The sequence below is a fragment of the Lepisosteus oculatus genome, chromosome 28, assembly GCF_040954835.1.
Source record: "Lepisosteus oculatus isolate fLepOcu1 chromosome 28, fLepOcu1.hap2, whole genome shotgun sequence".
In the NCBI taxonomy this organism is placed as follows: Eukaryota; Metazoa; Chordata; class Actinopteri; order Semionotiformes; family Lepisosteidae; genus Lepisosteus; species Lepisosteus oculatus.
The window spans coordinates 7,322,204-7,342,559 of NC_090723.1; the positions used below are offsets into that span (position 1 = coordinate 7,322,204).

General features: G+C 46.4%; 1 protein-coding gene across 16 annotated transcripts in view; it reads right to left on the reverse strand.

The window, feature by feature from the left end:
- Positions 1–20,356, reverse strand: part of hdac5 (histone deacetylase 5) — a 92,280-nt gene that overhangs the window by 533 nt on the left and 71,391 nt on the right. For 7 of the 16 annotated variants that reach the window (XM_069185611.1, XM_069185614.1, XM_069185613.1 and 4 more), the window contains 14 exons: positions 17,749–17,914; positions 16,409–16,542; positions 14,919–15,039; positions 14,424–14,473; positions 13,690–13,797; positions 13,258–13,313; positions 12,369–12,456; positions 11,648–11,767; positions 10,957–11,054; positions 9,781–9,899; positions 8,557–8,690; positions 8,386–8,470; positions 7,608–7,761; positions 2–6,677 (listed from right to left, as the gene is read on the reverse strand). In XM_069185611.1, the coding sequence (XP_069041712.1) occupies positions 6,638–6,677; positions 7,608–7,761; positions 8,386–8,470; positions 8,557–8,690; positions 9,781–9,899; positions 10,957–11,054; positions 11,648–11,767; positions 12,369–12,456; positions 13,258–13,313; positions 13,690–13,797; positions 14,424–14,473; positions 14,919–15,039; positions 16,409–16,542; positions 17,749–17,914 (1,473 nt within the window). In that variant the 3' untranslated portion in view covers positions 2–6,637. Of the gene's footprint in view, position 1; positions 6,678–7,607; positions 7,762–8,385; positions 8,471–8,556; positions 8,691–9,780; positions 9,900–9,952; positions 10,438–10,956; positions 11,055–11,647; positions 11,768–12,368; positions 12,457–13,257; positions 13,314–13,689; positions 13,798–14,423; positions 14,474–14,918; positions 15,040–16,408; positions 16,543–17,748; positions 17,915–20,356 lie in introns of those variants that run through there. The other 9 variants (XR_011183895.1, XR_011183893.1, XR_011183892.1 and 6 more) reach the window with 9 other exon arrangements.

A 20,356-nucleotide genomic window follows, 5' to 3' on the forward strand; every position in this document is an offset into this window, starting at 1 on the left:
CTCTTGGCAGAAACAATGTCATTTATTTACACAAAGACAAATGTTATAACATGATACAAAATACTTGACTTCAAACATTTAAGAGAGAACAGATAGATAAGATACAAGATTTTTTTTTTTCGTTTTTAAAGGAGTGTCTTGTTATTTTTTCTTCCAAAAAATAAAAAATCAAAAAACCAAATGAAAAGTGACAAAATTAACATTTTCTACAACACAATACTGATCATCAACCACTAGAGAACACGCACTCGAAATTCGACTCGATAGAACATTTAGCATCGACAATGTTCGCAGTACAACCCCATGAACCACTGAATGTGTTCATGATTACAAAAAAGAACATTGAGAATTCATCCAACCCATTTCATTAACTGAATAATAATAAAAGACATTTCTCTGGTGTGTTATTTTTTTAACCCCAAAATAAATTATGGGCACAAACAGTTTCTGATTGCTCATCTTTAAGAAACAGCTCCACAAAGCTGTAGCTCCGTAGTTCTGTTTTTTGCCATCCTGCACCAAAGACCAATGAGACTGAAAGCTGTCTGAGACTTTTCAGATGTTTCCACTTTTCTACAGTACAGATGTGCGCTTTGACATGAGTACTGTGCAGCGACCGTGAGCTGGCAAAACAGTGTGTCGATTTAACCTGTGCTCTTTAGAAGCCCTGAGAGGCTGTGCTCTCCCTGCTGGGACAACACAAGCAAAGTGCACCATTCCCCAAAGTCCTTTGGAAAGTCACGCGTGTACTCTCCCCAACCCCAAAAGCACTCCAGTAATATGGCTCTCACCCTGCAGGGGGCTGAGGAGTGTTGAAATGCAGTATGTCCTTATCGCCTTTATTACAACAATGAAAACAATACACCTGCCACAACTTTAGCAAAGACCCCCCCAAAAAAAAATAATGGAAAGCAGACATGTCTCCACTTTCCTCTTTGTGGGTGGTTTGCTGTATTGCTAGACCCAGGCACATCGGAACTCAGAACAACGAGGGAAGGTGGCACAGGCGAACTCGTAGTGATGTGAAATCAGGTGAATTGCACAGGTACAGGTGAACCAACTGTGTTATACACGTCGTATTGTAGAAATATACTTGTGTGTTTACACTATATAGTTTATATATAATATACAGTAAATCCATACACATACACAGTGCAGTTCTGAAGTATCAATAAGAGAGGCACAGGTGCATAAGGTGTATGCATTACGTGTGCCTTTAAGTTTCCAACCAGGGGACAGAGCTTCTGTCTCTCGCACGTTTAAAACTGTCACCCTTTTTAGTACCGGTACAGAAGGAGCAACCCCACGCAGGAAAAGAAAAGCAACTTCCGAATTTCACTTGCATCCTTAACCCCTCTAGGTATTCGCAGCTGGGGGCCAGGGAAGTCCCAACAGGAAACACAGAGAAATCCCAACACCAGCTGCCTTCAGCAATGCCAACCCATCTCCACTGCACAACACCAGATCTCCATTTTAGTGTTCAGGTCATAAAGTCTTATCCAGCAGTAGAAAAAAATACCACATGAAGATGTCCACCTCACCGCACAGGAAGCCCAAGACGAGATCTGCCTGTCGCACACCACTTTTAATTGCCCTGGTTTCAGAGCACAAGCCCAGGCCTCATCCTTGCACAGCAGGAAGAATCTAGTGCCCTGGCAGAGACTGAAGAGCAAAGATACACTGCCCAGACATACAGTGGAGAAGTCACTAGGTTGTCACCTTAGCTTTCTCTTTCATGAGAAATTCCAGAAGGGTACTCCCTGGAACAGCGAGGTTAAGCAAAGGAGTTCCAGCAGCTTAAAGAGAAGATCTGGTAAGGAGATGATTCCATTCATCACTGCCTATACAGGTTGTATAATCCAATCAAGCATAGTGCTGATTAGCCCCAATTGCTCTGGAGCTAATGTCGAGTATAAAATCGAGTCTGGCACCTCAGCCCTGGGAAGCCACAAGGGTGTCTGGGGTTCACCTGTGCTACGAGTGACATAACTGAAACCATTATTTGCACCAATGGTATATTTCGACATGGTTTCCAGGTCCTTGGTAACTAGTTAACAAAACCTGCAGAGCTGTGGCTTTCCAGGGCCGTGGAGAACTCTGGGTTCTTTGGGCTTCTGCCCAGAAGAGGACAGAGCTGCGATTTGTGCCGCTGGACAGGTGTGAAAGGGGTCAGAAGCTGCTGGAACTCAGCCACTCAGGACAGACTTGGTGCGAGATTCGCACACACACACACAGAGACACACACACACACACTCCTCCTAGATACGACTCTTTCCAGACGTGTGCTTTTTTGGGGGGGTTTAACAAAATCACTACCAAGTGGAAGGGAAAAGCAAAGTTGAACAGAACAAAAAACAAATCCTAGAACTGTCCAAGTATATTGCTGTGATCAAATGAGAAACACAAGTCCCTATTGCGAATCAAGTCTGCAGCTGTGTCTCTTGAAGAATTTGTTAAGGCATCATTGTCCTTCCATGACACCCCCTTCTGTGAACCATGTCGTTCAGCACTCTGCAGCGAAGCGTACACCTTCAATGGCATGGCAAGAGTTAACTGAACCTGGAAGAGCTTGATGCCATTCTCACTCTGTGTTGTTATTTTAATGTCTTTCAAAAGGATGAAACCACAAGTCAAGAATGAGGATGAAAGTTAAAAAAAGATTCAGAACACGCATCCTAAAATACAATATTATTTTGTCTCAACATTCCCTTTAAGATCCTTGCTGCAATTGCACTGTTTTACCAAAAGGTGGGACTGTACACAATGCAATAATAAAAATGTAGCTGAGGGAAAAAATAAAAATAGAAAAGGGACAGTGATTTCCATCTATAATATTCACAGTTATAGATTGCTAAAATGCTGTGCATTGCACATGTATATATATATATACATTTTACATCATTTTATGTTTTAACAGGATAGCATTTGAAAAAACGCAAACTTTCCGGAATGTGCTTAGAAATTTCTGAAATTTCCGCATTTAATATAACCAAGAAAGAGAAAATAAACATATGCAAAATATACCGTAGAAGACAGCTACACGCTCAAAATCCAACCACAGTGTATGTTCATTGTATAAATCAGAACAGTGGAAGGGCACAATGTGTAGGGTAGACCTCTTTCCAAATTACAAAATAATATACAAATATCCTTTAAACCTCAAGAATTGGAGATCACTAATACCTGTATACACAACATATGAAGTATTAATAAATATACATATTTACTGAAGAATAGTAAAATACCGTGGGCACTACAGTAAAGCTACTGTCAACAGCGAGTTACTGTGACATAATGTATACACATACACGGAAAGGATTTCCTGAAAAACTCCAGGCTCTTCTTCTGTGTTAACAACCTGGACGTGCCCACGCAGACTTAAAAAAAACTCTCTTGAAACCGTAGAACGTCACCCACTAACAGGGAATGTGAGCAGGGGTCAGACCATGGTGAGACAGGATGTCTGCAGCCTCCTGATGAGGACCTGCTGCAGTTGTGACCCTGCTCTGTACGAGAGGAACCGCAGGGGCAGACGGCCGCCTGGGGCTCATGACTGAACAGCTCTTCGGGGTTCAGGTGCTCTGCTGCTGCACTGAGAGTGTTGGCAAAATCCACTTTTTCTGCAGGCAGGCAGGCAGATGCATCAGCATCTTCTTTGTTAGCAAGTCAGTGGTGCTCTGATTCAACAGCCTATTGGAACAGCGTCGTGTTCCACATGTGAGGGGGTGGGTCAGAAAGGCCACACAGCTGGAAGGGAAGCAGCCAATGAGAGCACTGCCAAAACCCAGGAGCCAGCCAGTTCCTGCACACAGGTATCAAGAAGGACCACTGGCAGAGTGCACACCTGATGGCCACTTGGCATCCCTCAACTCTCAAGATGGATTTAATGACCAAACTGCGTTCCTCTGCTGGGGCTGCTGTATGTGTCAATTGGAGATCAGGACCCACAGAAACGGGTGAAAAGTCGCCTGTGAATATATGTTATTGAGACACACGAAGGAGAATTCTGGAAAAACGCAGCATTAAAAGAACTAAACTGCTCTTGAAAATGGTGTACACAGTATATAGGTATGCACAGTATGGTTATCTTAACCTATCCACTATTTCATGCATGTGTGTGTGTGTGTGGAATTTGAGGAGCAATTTTAGCAAATCTGCTTCAGCTGGTCTAGTTCACCTCTCACACAAATCCAATCGTTTTGGGCCTGGTGCAATTGCACCGATCAGATATATTATGCAGTTATTGACTGAACTTTAAAAAAAAACAATAATACGTTAAAAAAATCAATGAAAGCTAAACTAAGACGCACCGAGTCTCAGCCTTCACTTTTTACTTTGCTGTGATCATGAGTTCTGATGCCAGTAAGAAACAGAACCTGCCCCTTCTCACTCATCCACCACACTCAGAGAGGCTTTCAAGCATTTTTGTTAAGACTACTGGAAATGTTCTTTCTTCCATTACAGCTGCACAAATAAATCCCCAATCCTTTTAATTCTGTGTGTGTGTGCGTCCAGCCCATTTCACTGTGCTGGATTGCTCCCACAGTAGACCAGGCAAGATGTCTGCTCCCCTAATTGATCCTTGTTCACGTCCGTCTCTATTGAAATTTATAGAACTGTGTTGAAAGAACAAGCCGAGAAAAATGAGGGTGGTGGAGAATCACTTCCCACAAAATAATACAATTAAAGCAAGATCCAAAGTCCAGCTCCCCCTTCCTAAGCCCAAGGAGCAAGAGAGTGGAACTAAAAATATACAGCTACCGCTGCAGAGGGGAGCCCAGGCTAGCGTTGCACCTCACTGGACTTCCTGCCCGGCTTGCTAGTTCTAAAACCATAAATCCAGAACACATGAAAAATATTTTAATAATAACAGTAGGGTTCAAGGGTAAACTGCCATGAACAAAGCCATCAAAATAGACTCTGCAAAGCCCCTGTCTTAAAAATCAAGCCCCTAAGAATAAAAATTAAGTACATCTCTTCAGCTTCTGGATTTCAACAACACTGGGACAGGACAGATACATGTATTGATTTTTAGTACAGTACTCATTTGCCTATCGCAAGGAAACCCCCAGCTTCAACCTACAAACGGAAACACCATCATCTTCAAAAAAATGCAAAGTACACACACTCAACGTCAAATAATACCGTTGATGTCTAAAATAACGTGGTTGGATTTAAAGTACTGTGTCAGCGAAAAGCAACAAGGTTTTGGTGATAACTGTTTTCTGGAACGACCGGGGAAGAGACAGGGACAGACATGACAGGAACTGGTCATCGCATCGCAGCCACGCGAACTACCACTCCAGGGAGATACAAATAACAAACAGGAAGCAGAAAAGGGGCGAAGCTGGGGGTTGTCAACCTCCCCCTCCCCCCCTCCCCACACACCTCAAAGGTCACAGGCGACCTTTGACCCTTCGAGGATCTCACTCCCAGCATTCACATTAAACCGAGGAGAAAATGAGACAGGAGAGGGCTAGAAAACTTTCCCGGAGTAAGAATAGAAAGAATCTTCCCTACCAATCTGTCGGTTCGAACACAAACTGTGAAAGTCACGGGTTTTAAGGAAATTAAGGCATTTTTAAACACTAACGTACATGAGTGTAACAAGTGTGTGGATTTTCTCTTTTCCTGTTGTGTTTTTTTTTTTAAAAGGCACCGAGTTCCTCTTGTGTCATTCGAACACTCCAGGGTCAGAGTCCCCTTTACTCCCTCCTGTCCGCTCGGTTGATCTTCCTTGTACACAGCCCTCAAGTGAAGAAAAACACAGAATTCGGATCCTCTCCTCGCCTCCAAACTCGGGAAAAACATTCCTTCTCGGGGGTTAGTGCCTGTTAATGAGAGTGTGATGGTCTGCCAAGAGAGCCAAAGATGGAGACGCCCCAGACACCCCTCTATCTGTGAGATGTCCAGGCCGAGTGTGATCTCACGCTTAAAACCCAAGCTCAGTTCCCCTTCTCCCTCGCACACAAGCTCACGGCTCCCAGCCTAGAATTGTTGGTTGGTTTTTTAAAAAGGAAGGAGGTGATTCCTGCTGCCCAGCTCTCCCTGCTGCTGCCCTGAATACCAAGAGGAAAGATAAGAAATACATCGACAAGAAAATGACACGTGTGTGTGTGCTTCCTTCCAGATTATCGGATCTGACCAAACAAACAAAAACAAAACGGTTTACACCCACTCACAAGAAAGAAAGAAGAACTCCATCTGTTCTCTGGAGTCGGAAAATGCAGTCTTCACTTCTCCTACGAGGACCAGAGTCCTGTTTTGCGTTTGTTTTTTGTTGTCGTCGTCAAATGTACGAAAAAATAGGTTCTTTTTTGTCAGTAAAATCTCTCTGCGTTTAAAAATATAACCCACCCCCTCCGCCACTGGCGTTACCGGTCTCTCCAAATCCTTCTCCGTCCCTGGGGGTGGGGGTGGGGCGATGGTGGCAGGGGCGAACGTCCTGCTTCTTCCCGCCCACTCGTCCGTCCCTGTCCGTCTGCCTCCCCCTCTCTCGCCCGCTCCGTATCCGTCGGGCAGCGTGGGCGCTCACCAGGCATGGAGAAATGTGTGTGTGTGTGGGGCGGGGGGGGGACGGACAGTGATGGGGGAGTGAGGGCTCACGAGGATGGAGTCCATGATCAAGGGGGCTTCTCTACAACGCCGGCTCGTCTTCCATCGGCTCCTCCGGCGGCCTGCGAACCCAAACCGAACGATCGCTAATCATTGCTGTGCGTGACCCATTCTTTGTTCCTACGCTGCCTTACACCTGCACCCATGTCTAGAGCTGGGTATCGTACTGGAGCCATTTTGGTACAAGAGTCTCACCTGGGACATGAACCATTTCTCTTTTTCATTTCTTTTTCTTTTTGCCTGTCCCATCACGATTTTTGGGTATCTTTTGCTGGCATGGGCGTTCTCAAAATCGGAACAACAGTTCACACCCTCTCAAGTCCTTCACATTAAAAGCAGGCAATTTCTTCAAACACATTTGCCCATTCATGTCCAATCAATGGTCAGAAAGAGCAGTATTCCTCTTTTTCTACCGTCCTTGCTTTAAGAACAGTGCACTGCAGGGTGTAATCAATGTCAATGTATATCACATTACATGGGTGTTCTGGAATAATTGTCATATCTGTGTAGTGTTTTTATGCTCTTTTACCATCTATGAGCTGTGTTGGCAACTTCATTTCCCCCTTGGGGATTAATAAAGTGTATTGTTTCGTGTGCCATCCTTCAGGCTAAGGCCCTTTAATATAACAGCCAGGAAACGTAGCCAATACGGGACGAGCTTTGCTCCACTGCGGTCCAATCACCAGTAAGTAAGCTGCTGATAAGGTCGGCCCCCCCAGGCTGTATTGCTAATGGGGACTAATAGGTAAAGGACACCTGAGTGATCATTTTCTGCATTCCAAGAGTGGCAGCCTCTCCTCTTTTCATGTGCTCACTCTCTGGTGAGGGTGAGGGTGTCTTTTGGGGGACGGATGACAGTCTCTTACAATACCCCGATAACACGCCAGGCCTGCCCACAACCACCCTGGTCAGCTTCCTCATGGCACGCCCGGGGCCTAGCTCCCCTCTCAATAAACCCCCTGCCGGGAGGGCGGCGGCAGAGGAGACGGTACCTGCTGGGCTCCTGGCTGGCCCCCTGCTCCGTGTCCACCGACAGGGACGCCATCGCGCTCACCGTCTCGGCCTCCTCCTTCTCTCGCCGCTGGGCCTCCAGCAGAGACTGGCCCACGGTGGCGGAGAGCCTCTGCACTGACTTCCAGTGCTTAGCTGGAAGACCACCCCCCCAAAAAAGGGCAAAGGTCACGTGGAAGAATCCCAACTCGGCATGCCAGCAGTCTCTACCGCGCCTTTGTTTGAACTACATTCCGAGCTCGCTGGCACAGTCCTCTCCTTCGCTCCACCCTGCTGGGACCGTCCTGCTCCCTCAGGCTTGTCCATCCCTCTGTTCCCCTCCAACAGAGCCTGTTTTCGGCTCTGTGCAGCGCTAAATGTCCCCCCAAGCCCGTCTACATTGTATGGGCGACAGGGCCTGCTCCTGCTATGCCCCCAAGCTCTGGAACTCTCTCCCCAAGGATATCAGAGAGTCACCTTCTCTAAACTCCTTCAAACCCAGACTCAAAACCCTCTTCTTTAGAAAAGCCTTTACTTAACTGTTCCATTCTTCACCCCTCTGCTTTTCTTAGTACCACCATCCACGGTCTCCTCTATATATTCCAATTGTGTTTTATCTTGTGTATTCTTCTTATTTATTGTTGTTGTCATTCTGTAAAGCGCTTTGAGAAGCCACCTTTAAAGGCGCTATATCAAATTATTATTATTATTATAAATGGCAGGTGTCCCTGCCAACTCCGATCCCTGCGCCGGAGACACTCGAGACCCGAGGTGTCTTACTCTGAATCTCGATGACCTTCTCCAGCGACGCCGCGGCCTTCGGGCAGGGCTTCCGCTGCACCGTGTCCTCTGGCAGGGGCTCGAGCTGCGGGAGAAGCAGGAGGAGATGCTGAAGCACGGGGAACGACGCCGGCGCTAGGGAAGGGCGCCGAAAACCGGAGACGCCCGTACCTCTTCGCCCAGGAGGGCGGACACACAGGACTCGGAGGCGTCGCAGATGGCTGTGAGGTCGTGACCCCCCTCCAGCGCCAGGACGACACGACCCCCCGCCAGCTTCATCAGCTGCTTGGTGAGGTGACCGAAACCTAAGGGGGGAAAAAACAGACGATCTAATGAGCTGATCACTCATCTTGTTTGGCTGATGCTTTTATCCACTGCACCACGGAGATGTACTCATTTATATGTTTTTACAGGAGCAATTTGGTAAAGCACCTTGCTCAACAACAATTCACCCTGATTGTCCTGCGGAATCTTGCAGAAACCGTCTTGCACAATCATGCCCTCCTGCAGGCTTCTGTACTGGTCCTTGTGGCCTCCATCGATAATGATGAGGAGATTTCAAAGGCAAATCAATGATGCACCACCAGGTGGCAGTGCTCTTCACAGAAAAACCCGCAAAAGCTGGATTTGCCAGACAAGTCAGTCAAATCTCAACTTTGGGAAATGTGCTTTATTTTTAGTGTTTGTTTTTCAACCTTCTACCACCTACTATATAGTAATTAGCAGTTAGTGAATTAATTGGATTGCTAGATCCCAATTAACTTAAAATCTATTAAGTGCCTTTAGAATTTAGTATGATTTAATAGTTATAATGATTTTAAATACTGTGATTATTGAACTTGCATATGTCACTATTCTGGTAAAAAGACTAACTGTCTGACACATATCATTTAATCACAAAATTAAATCCACAGCCTTAAGGAAACCAGTCCAAGCAGTGAAACTGGAGACCTGAAACAGGAGGTAAACAGGCTCTGGGATGTGTGATCAGTGACCAGCGTCACCTGTGAACTGCGCTTGAGGGACAGACGAGGCAGAACAGTTGGCGCCTGTGATGCTAAACTTTGCTTCCCAACCAGGAGAGTTTTTGTATTTTTAACTGGGAAAAAGAGCACTGGCCACTTGCCCAGTTGCAAGTTTATCAGGACACGTGATCAAAAATAAAAAAAGAGCCCCCAGGAGATGCATCAACCCTCACACTGAATACCTAGCATTAAACAGTGCTGGAATGACTCAGATTCTTTGGTCCTCATGCAACACATCCGTACGCAGGATCCTGTGTAAATGATCTGGCTCCTTCAATCTGAATGTCGTTTGTTCCTCAACAACAAAGAGGCCTATCAAGATACGAATGATAAAACATAGCTGAACTACGGTTGTGCTGGGGAGGCTCACATTTGGCTGTGACGGAGTAGCCGCCCAGCGGAGACTGGTGCCCTTCCACTGCATCAAACCCAGCTGACACCAGAACCACGTCCGGGGAGAACTCATTGGCAATGGGCATCACCACCGTCCTGCAGAGAGACACATACACAGCCATAAGACTAGGCCTCAGGTCCCGTCCTGGCTGGTCTTCAGAATAATAATAAGCAAATTTCTGGACCACTCAAAGCTCTTTACAGGTAATGGGAACCCCCCTCCACCACCAAAGTGTGCCAGTGTGCTCACCACATATCAGATATCAGTGGGGAGGAGAACACAGTGATGAAGCCCGCTCATATATGGGGATTATCAGAGTCTGGATACCTCGGATTTACATCTCATCCAAAGGACAGCATCCATTTTTTACATGACTGTGCCCCCTTCACTATACTGGGGCATTAGGGCCCACACAGACCGCAGGGTGAGTGCCCCGTGCTGGCCCCACTTCTTGCAACATCCTTAGCTTTCCCAGGAGGTCTCTCATCCAAGTACTGGCCAGGCTCACACCTGCTGAGCTTTACTGGGCTGCCAGTTGTGAACTGCAGGGTGATAAAGCTTCTGGCTATCCCAGTTCTGGTGCATCAGTCACTGTATGCAGGGGTCTCAGTTCTGGTACATCATGACTGTATGCTGAGTATTATGGTCAAGAACAAGAAAGGAAAGAGAGTTACAGAGTTTAAAGTAGGAGCACAAAAACACCAGTCCACCCACAAGGGAACTGGTCTGTGTTTATCTTAGACACGCCTCCAGTGACATTTTTTTAGCAAGCCATTGTAGGAAGTCAACCAAATCAGTATTTTAATTGCCCAATTAACATACAATGACTTAATTAACCATGTCACTGAAGATTACTTGTGTGAGGATTACATCCCTTAAGATGCTGGGTTTGAGGAACAACATTTATTTCTTCTCAATCAGGAAAACACATTTAATATAAAAGCAAGAAAATACAACTAGGGAATTTACCATGTGGAAGATGCCAGGAACACAACATGGAACATGGTCTCTGATGGAAGTGCATTTAAACCCCAAAACAGGAGGCACTTCTTTACCAGAAGGGTGGTGGGAGCATGGATCAAAACTCCCCAGCCATGTGTCTGAAGCGAAAACTTTGGCTTCTTTCAATAAACTGCTGGGATCTTTGGATACCTGAACGCTGTTAGGTACTCCACGTCGCCCATCGGAGGGTCCACTCCTCCTGTCCACGCGATGTTCACGTTGTAGCCCACTCCCGGGCCTGCCCCCACCTGCCAAACACATGCCAACACATTATTATTTTCTACATATTTCACCCGGAAGTTTTATTTTTACGTGTCTGCAGAGGGGTGGATGTGGATTTCATTCATTAGAGCAAAGCACATCAGGAATATGTATGTTAAGGAAATTAAAACAATTTAAACCTCAGAAACAGCTATGACTAATAAGGACTGCACATTTGAGTCACCCTTTCTCTGTCCTGAACCAAACAGCGCATGTTGATGTGATGCACAACACCTAAAAACACATCTAATGAGGCGTATTCAATCTCACCTGCCACTCGCATTGCACCAAATACATGCAAAAAAAACCCCAAATGGACAGATGAGCTTCAAGAGCGAAAACAAAACACATCTTAATCAAATTGAATTATTATTTGTCTGCTTTCTGGTCACTCCTTTCTTAGCTGGAATTAAATTTCAAGACTCAAAGAAATAATCTCCAGGTATCACCCACCGTATCACCAACTATACTCAAGCCTCCTGTCTGTCTGTGCAGTGACAGTGCTGTCCTGTCTGTCTGTCTGTCCAGTGACAGTGCTGGCCTGTCTGTCTATATGTGCAGTGACAGAGTGGATCTCTACCTCCTCTGGTGCACCACTTCCTGGGAAGAAGTTGCCATCATCGTAGCGATGCAGGGAGATGTAGAGCACACTAGGATCGCGGTAGAAGGCCTGTTGTGTACCGTTTCCATGGTGGATGTCCTGTAACAATGTCAGCACATAAACATGGATCAGAAATCCAGCAGGAGTGGAACGGAGATGACAGCAAAAATGCTGGAGCACACAGTCAAAGAACTTCCTTCACATAAGAATCTCAATCACAAATGTGACAAAGAAGAGGCAGAGGTCTGATTTTTTGACAAACCAAGTCTTAGGTGTGCAGCGTGTGTCCAGGTGGGTCTCAGGATCCTGTTTTTATTTTTTATTTTTTCCTGTTCTCCCTGATCTCTGTACGACATAATTGGACAAATTACTCGCCTAATTAGACTATGCAAACATGTTTTCCAGATTACTCACGGGCCATTTAAAGACACCTGTCAAAGAAGCCTTTGTGGCTTTTTATGACCAGAGTTGCAGACCCCTGCAGAACCTACACCTGATGGCTTTTAGCAACATCATCATCCCCATCATGAATAGCAATATTTCATTTTTTCCCTGCAGAAAGCTTGAGGGTGATGAGTACACCAGCCTGGTGTTGACAATCGGGTTGGCAACAGGCTGCTTCCTTTGTCTGATCTGTGCAGCACTGCGACAGACCTTCCTCTCCACCCTCGTCACCCCCCCCCCCGGGACGCTCACGCACCCAGTCCACGATCAGGATCTTCCCCACGTTCAGCTTCTGCTGCAGCAGCTTGGCAGCGATGGCCACAGAGTTGAAGAAGCAGAAGCCCCTGTGAACACATGCACAGCTGTACATCAGCTGAGATCCACAGCTGACTTAGCAAGAAGGGGTCAAAATATCATGCCAATACCAGTTAAGAATTACTGAGCCAGAGCCAGCTGCTTATACTGTAGTTCAAGGTAATGGCTCCAGCTGGAGAAAGGTGGACCAACCCCCTTAAGTACCAGGACCGGCCTACCCCTGGTTTAGACCCTACATGTGGAGGATTATTTATTGTATTAACACAGTGTTATCTTCCCATAAAAAAGATTCATTTCTACTTCAGACTGTAAGCAGGCAGGACTCATCGATGTTAGTAACCGAGTGTGGAAGGAACTGATGTGGCGTTTTGGGCCCTGGAACGTATTCCAACTGCACATAACAGCCTGCAAACGTGAGCCTGTGCGTTAGCGTTCTTTAATACATCTCCTGTTTTTTTTTCTCAACCACCAAAGTGCTCACGGCAAGCGAGAGGAACAAGTTTTATTTTTGAACCTCCAGAATTTGCTGGTACTCAAGCTGGTGACAGGATTAATATTCTACTATCATGGAACCTCCATCAATGCACCCCTGCATTGAATTAAACATCAGATGCTCTAAAGGTGGACAAAACAGCCAGCTGAAGGTGTCTCAAAGTGCAGAGAAACCCCTCTCTCCAAGGATGAATACTGAGCAAAGCATCAGCTTTTGTTGTCTCCTTGTGGGCCTGGAACCTCTTGCTGGTCTATGCTGCTTCACCTCGTGGTCATAGGAAAGGACCCAGAGTGGAGAACACTAGAGGCTGGAAGCCCCCTGCCCCGAGCTCACGTACATTGCTGTGGACTCCTCCGCGTGATGTCCTGGGGGGCGCACGACAGCGAAGCCGTTCTGCGAAGATCAAGGCAAGAAGAGCGAGCTCAAAATCTGTCAATATCCAAAGCAGGTGCAATGTGCACTTCACATCAGAACAGGGGAAGAATAAACTGGGCTGGAAATGTAACTGTGTTCCTTCGAGTACTGTAATGGAAACGTTCTTTCACGATGAGTACTGAGGTGTGTTAGATGTTCCATGCAGTAAACCATTAGCATTTGTCAGATGTGAATGTGAAAATGCTGTTTGGTCTCTTCTAAAGTATCCATGCTTACTGAATGCCCTTGCAGCAAAACCATCCTCCCAATGCTATAGTTCAGTCTGAAATCCAGCAGGAAGTGCACAGCCCTGGAGTGGGAGTGTGAAAACAGGGAGCGGGCAGCAGGCTCTTACCTTGAGTTCACCTGAAGCCACTTTGAAGGCAAGCTCGATGACACAGCCCACGGCCATCCGCACCGCGCTTGAGGAGTGCATCTCGTTCCACACGGTGTCGCTGTCCACCTACCGGAGACAGCACCAGCCCGCACGCTGAGAACGCAGCAGCCTGCCTCCGAACCCAACCTCCCACCTGTTTACAGTCTAGAACAACCACGGCCGCTTTACAGCCAAAAATGCCTTTCTCTGCTGCGGCTGCTGAGGCTGGCCCCATTCCTGATTAAGCATCCTTAGGAGACTGTGTTTGTGGATGAAGTGAAGAAAATAAAAAAAAATACTCTCCTCTGTCATCCTATACGGTTCTTAAGCAAGCTAATCACATTTCAGCCAATCTGCCCGTCTTGGACAGCCCTGTGTTCAGCCTCGACCGCCAGGAGCTCATAAGGTTTTCCTCCCCTTTAAACGGGAAACTTGGGCCGGGAGTAAAACCTTTTTCAAGGATCAACACAGTGGGTCTCCTCACACTCAGGCCAGTGGGGTACTGTGGGTAGTGATTTCCTGGCTGGACTGCCAATGTCAAATCCAGACCTCTGCTTACACAATACACGCCAGGGCTCGTCCACTGAGCGCTACCATCACCCACTACCTTAACACTGGCAACTGCTCGCATACCACACAAGACAAGGCACAATTACCCTGCTAAGAGCCCGAATGGCGTTCGGCGATAAGATAAGGGATCATGACTCACTCACCCCAATGCCTCCACAAGGCAGCACAGCGTACATCTTCTGACTAATTGGACCTGAAAGCCAAATTCAGAAGCAAGTAAAAGGTCAGGAGTCGGAATAACTCAGGTTCCAAGGCTTCACCAAACCCCCGATGAGACGGAGAGTGTGTTCACTAGACTTCCTCTCTCCTAACACACAAGCATCTCATTGCACAAAGACTGTCATTAAAGACAGGGAATAGGGAAGATAGCTGCTGTAGCTCCAGCTGAAATAAGCATTTAGCACAAATACACTTGTTGCTGTAGTGATCATGAACTGGTGCAAATTTGAATTTTCACAATTCGGCTTTTAATTTTCAGTTTTCACAAATCCGCCCCAGCAGAGAAGTAACCTGTCATTATTCTTCTTGTGCAGAGTGTTTTGAATTTTATTTTCCCCGGAGCCCCCTAATGTGCATGAGACACAGGCCTTTTAAAAGGAATTAAAAGGATAATAAAGGGATAAATAGGATGAGGGTACCTAGAAGCTTCTTGCTGTCGAGTTTCTGCCGGTTGTGTGGGCTGGTGCCGTACAGTAACGTGTGATGCTCCGAATGAACCGTCTGGATCTCGTCTAGTGTCGCTTTCCTGCCTCGGATCCTCTGCACAGGAAACAACACAGGCGGCTTTCATGGGGGTTTGGATAAGGGCAAGTGGCCACAGGTGGAAATTAAGAGAGGCGGCAGTCACAAAGGAAAAATAAGGCCTTAGATAGAGGGTTGGGGGGGGTCTGAAACAAACTGGTCAGACTAGGTCAGTTGTGGTAGCCGACACTCTGACATCCAGACGATTTGGCTGGATGAGATTTTGGGATCAATTCATCAAATGGCCATTATGAACCACAATGGCTGGCTCCAGTTTGTAACCCCCTTTTCAGTTCTATTGCACCTTCAATATAAGTAGAATTGTACACAGGCTCTGAGAGCGCAGAGGAGAAATCGTTGTTTAGCAACTGTGCTGAAGTCCCAGTGGTCCTACATGTGAGAGGTGTTTCATCAGCCTGTTTTGAACAATGCTGAGAAGTTTTTTTTACATCATTTACTCAAAAACATACCATAAGCTGACACAGTGATAAGAGTGTTTTCCATTTTAGGTTCTGCAACCCAAGATCAAAAGAGGTGTAGAAAATGTGTGTTTTATGCAGTTTTTTGAAACGTGACACATTCTCCCAGATTCTGGAATCCACTTTAGTTTCACAGATAATACCTTAGAAAGCTGTTTAGCTTAGGAAACTTGGAAGAACAACTTTATCAGAAACTCAAAATGTAACTTTGGAAATTACCTAAAATCAGCTTGGACCAGGGACAGGCTGGGATTCTGAATTCTGAATTCTAACATTCAGAAGGAAACATGCAAGTGTCGTTTTTGAAAGTTTTTACCCCAATTTTGTACTTTTCTCACCCTGCCTCCAAGAGTTATTAAACTGAAGCAGGCAGTGAAGCTGATCACAGCAGCTTCCTAACATCTGTGGTACAAATCCTTTCCAGTCTGTGCCGGCAGGCAGGGCCACAGTGTGAACTGGCTCCAGCAGGAGGCCCTGCCAGCCTGTCATCCCTGCATGCAGCACACAAACAAATCCAGAATCTGTTTCCCGGGAGCCAAACACTCCTAAGGACTGCAGCTGGAAATGATGGTATGATGTGCTAAGGTTTGGATCAAGAACGACTGACCTAGATAGGAATTACTAAAAAAAGAGGCAATTTACTTAGCTGGCACCCTACACCTATTCTAAGTGAAAGATATCTTGAAATTCACAGTAAACATATTGGACAGAGCCAGCCAGTCAGGTTTCCTGGCAGTGGCATTCTGGGACTGTGAAGACTATTTGACTACTCTTTTCTGGGGCCCGGTGACCCTACTCCCCCAACCCCTCCTAAAACACATGATGTATCGTCCGACAGGGGGTGACACCTGACAGCTGAGCTGCAGCAAGGGTGGTGGTTGTGGGTGGGGAAAGGCGGCTGACCTTACCTCACACCTGCTGAGCAGCCCTGTCTCCTGCAGCCTGGACCACACGCTCTGGATCCTCCCAGCATGCTCTGGGTGGATGTTAGTGTTCCCGCACGTGCACATGTGTTTCAGCATGAAGGTATCGTACACCACACCTGGGGGGGTAGGGGGACACCGCAGGTACACATTTAAAGCACGAAAGGCAAGCCTCAAGAAACATCAGCTACAGGGGGTGGCCCAATCCTGACCTCTACAGACATGGGAGCCTGTAACACAAGCCACACTCTGGGATTGGGCTACTTATTTCAGGAGGGTAAGGCTTTCATGTTCAGGCAGGTGGCTGTGTCAGCGTGCGCAGGCTGCAAAGGAACAGGTAAAGCTCATTTCATGCTGAAAGGAAAAGAAAAGAGATAACGTTTCGGCTGTGGAGCCTTCTTCACCTTTCACCTAGGAATGAACCTTTTTACTGTTCTTTCTTTCATGTTGATGTCTCTCTGAAAGACTGTACAGTTCTCCTTCCAGGTGACTTGCACCCTGGCACAGGGCACCAAAATCATCTAGTTTCTTTACACAAAGGGTGGTGGGAGCCTGGAATTAGCTAACCAACCAAATCATTGAAGCTGGAAGAGATCCTTTGATCAATACACCACTAGCACATAACTAAGCAAGATGGCCAAGTACTCTCTTGTTGGTTGTGAGCATTCTCATGCCCTTATGTTCTAACATACAACAGGGGCAGTACAAAAAGAGACAGCTCTATGCATTAAAAAGATTCCAAAGTAGGCACACTTGATATAGCAATAAACATCTTGTAACTAAAAATGTTTCTTTCCTAATAAGGAACTTCGTCAAAGGAATTTAATATTTTTTTTATACTTTAAAGCCTTACACTCAATTATATATTCCTCTGAGTTCACTTTTCCTGACTGGATTATTTCTCAAGGAATAATTAAAGCGTATTCAGCCGCAGGCCATTAGACTGCTACGACAACTTTGCATTGTTTTTGGTACTCAAGACACCTGTGCTTTGAAAATGTTTAATTTTTAGCCGGAATTCTACTCCATAGAGTAGTTTTGAACCACAGAAGGAAACAACCCAGGATGATTGATTGCTCACAGTCTGCAGCACTGAGCATGTGATCTTCTTTGGCAAGACCCTGGTGGTTATTTTCTGAAAGGTTGGATCTGTATGGCACAGCACTATGCACGCCCCAGGCTGACCATAACAGTGAGTGGAATTTTGTAGTGAAAAGTCATCTGGATGATCCTTGTGTTATTACAGTCTCTGCGAGCAGCGTGGATCGTTTTGTGCCAACCAGCGCTTGCGGACTATCACCAGGCCCCTGCCGCCCCTGCCTTACCTGTGGTGAAGAGGTGTTTGATGGGCTTCTCGCCCATCGTGGTGCCCTTGAGGCCGGCCGTGGCAGGGGAGGACTGTGTCCTTCCCAGCTGCCTGTGGGGCATGCCCGTGATCGACAGAGACGCCTGGAACACGTTGAGCTGCTGCAGGTGCTGCTGGTCCGAGAACTGAGGAGGGGGGTTGGGGGAGACAAACCAGAAGACGATCAGTGATGAGTCCAAACTACACGGACCCCTGCAAACAGGGCACAAAACCCCCCACAGGATAATAATCATGGAGAGGCTGGGGTGACGGGCTCTCGCACTGACCAGAGAGCCCTTTCTGTGGTTTACAAGGCACTGGACAAAAACACTTTAAGAGCCATCCCCAAAAGAGGAATTCGAGTCTCGATCGGAAAAGAAAAACAAAGATTGGAAAATGTCATTTTATCTTCCTGATCTGCCCACAGCTAGGATGTCACCTGTTACCTCAGTGGTTCCCATTCCTGGTGCTGGTGACCTCCCATACTGGCTGGTTCTCATTCCTTCCCACCGTAATTAGATCATTAAAGCCATAACTGATCTAAGAAGTTGCTTCAGTGGAATATTTGCACTTTGTTTCTAGTCACAGGTTTAGGATTTTACTTCACTTACAAAGCACAACGGTTAAAGATCCAGCATGTTAAAGAGCTGGGAACAAACAGTTCACATGAATGTTATTATTAAGCCAATGAAGGGTTTGATTGTGTAACTGTTGGGTTTTGCTTCAGCCGAGCTCTCAGGTCTGCGGGTCACCAGGTCCAGGACTGGGAACCACTGTGTAAGGTGGTGCAGGAGAGTAGCAGGGAACACTGGTGTCCTTCCAGCCCAAAGCTCCTTCGAAGGAGTCCACTGTGGAAAGAGCAGCATAATTGAATAATTCCAATACACAGCCTCGGGCTGGCAATGGCCATTCACAGATGAACAAAAAGAGTCTGTTGAACAGGGGAATCTGGTTTTACTCATCGACAGTTTTTGTAAAATATACAAAGCATGACGTAACGGTTTATTCTGAAAGGCAGCCTGCAGCATTCCAAGGTTCGATCGTATATTCAATTCCTCTATGAGAGCTTGGAGATGTGGCAAAGCTCTCAATGGGGGGATATTAAGGTACATAGGGGAAAACAGGTGTGGTTTTCTTCGTGCATCGTCAATTTGAATTGGGGTCTGCAAGACAGTGCTGAATATGAAACCACAAAAGACAAACCCCTTCGACAAATCTCTTAATTTTAAAAAATAACAACAGACTAGGAAGAACAATGCAGCATTCGCTCTGCATCTGCTTGTCCCTGGATCTCACCCTATTAAAATTCACATCTCTGTCCTTCGCAGACTGCCTGGGAGAATCTGTATTCATAATGCATAGCAGACGGGAAGAGTGGCAGCAGGAGAGAAATCCGAAAGAAAGAAGAGGAGCGAGAGAGGGAGAGGGGGAAAAAAAAAGTAATGCAAAGTTAACATCCTTCCCTCACTCGAACGATGTTTTGCGAGGGAGCTGTCACTGCGGCATGATTTTTTTTCCCCCTCTAAAAGCAGCCTTACAAGCGCCTTGAACCCAGGTGGGCAGGGGATTGAATGCAGAGCACGGAGCTGGCGGTGGGGGTGGGCAGAGAGAGAGTGAGTCATCAGCCAGCGATGACTCACAGATGAGCCCATTCACAGCTTCACTGGCACTTGTACTCTCTCAGATCTGGAAGGGGAGGGGTAGTGGGCGCTCTCAATGGATGGATGGAGCCTGGAACACTCTGTGGATTTCTTTAATTCTTTGACAATTTTTCTCAATGGTTTATTTTGAAATAAGTACGGGGCTTCTACACTCAGGTTCTCTAAACAACTGCAGTCAAAGTCCTTCTGTCTTCCTAGCACAAGAGCTCTTGAGAATTGAACTGCAGAAATAATTGGGACAGATATGACTCGGACTTTGAAACCCTGTGCATCTGATGCCATTAAATTCTGCACTGCAATCAGGAACTCTTGGGTGCCTCAACCATTAAAGACATTTTCCAGAGAGCAGGTTGAGCTCAAAGGTGAAAGCATGGCTGATTCTGGCCTGGTTTATTATTGGGTAGCAATGAGTAGGATTGATCAAGCAGTGGTGCACCATTTCCCAAAAGCCACTAAGGGTGGGTGCGAGTCTGCCAAGGCTGTGACTTTCTGCAAGACACAACCGAAGCTCTATCACCCAGGCATCATAATTCGAACGTGGGTCACACCACTAGTCTGCTGCGATCAGGATTCCTCAGGAAAGGGCGCACAAATGACAGTGTTTTGCCAGGTAGTCAAGCTGGGATTAGTCAGGCAGAGGTGTCTCCAGTGACTCCTGTGGCCTCCTGTCAGGACTGGGGAACTGGCACGATGTCAAAAGATTAATGGTGGAATACCCGCTGGTGATTCCTACTGGGGAGTATGTAACAAAAAAAAAAACAATTAGCTATTCCAAGTAAAAGAAAAGCTGAAAGCTCAGATGGACCAAGATTACAGATGACCGTCTGGTACTGTACTGTGCTTGAGGAAGCAGTTTGAGGTTGAACAAGGCACAAACCTGACACAATAAAGCTTAAAAACAGGCATGTCCATAACCTATGAATGATA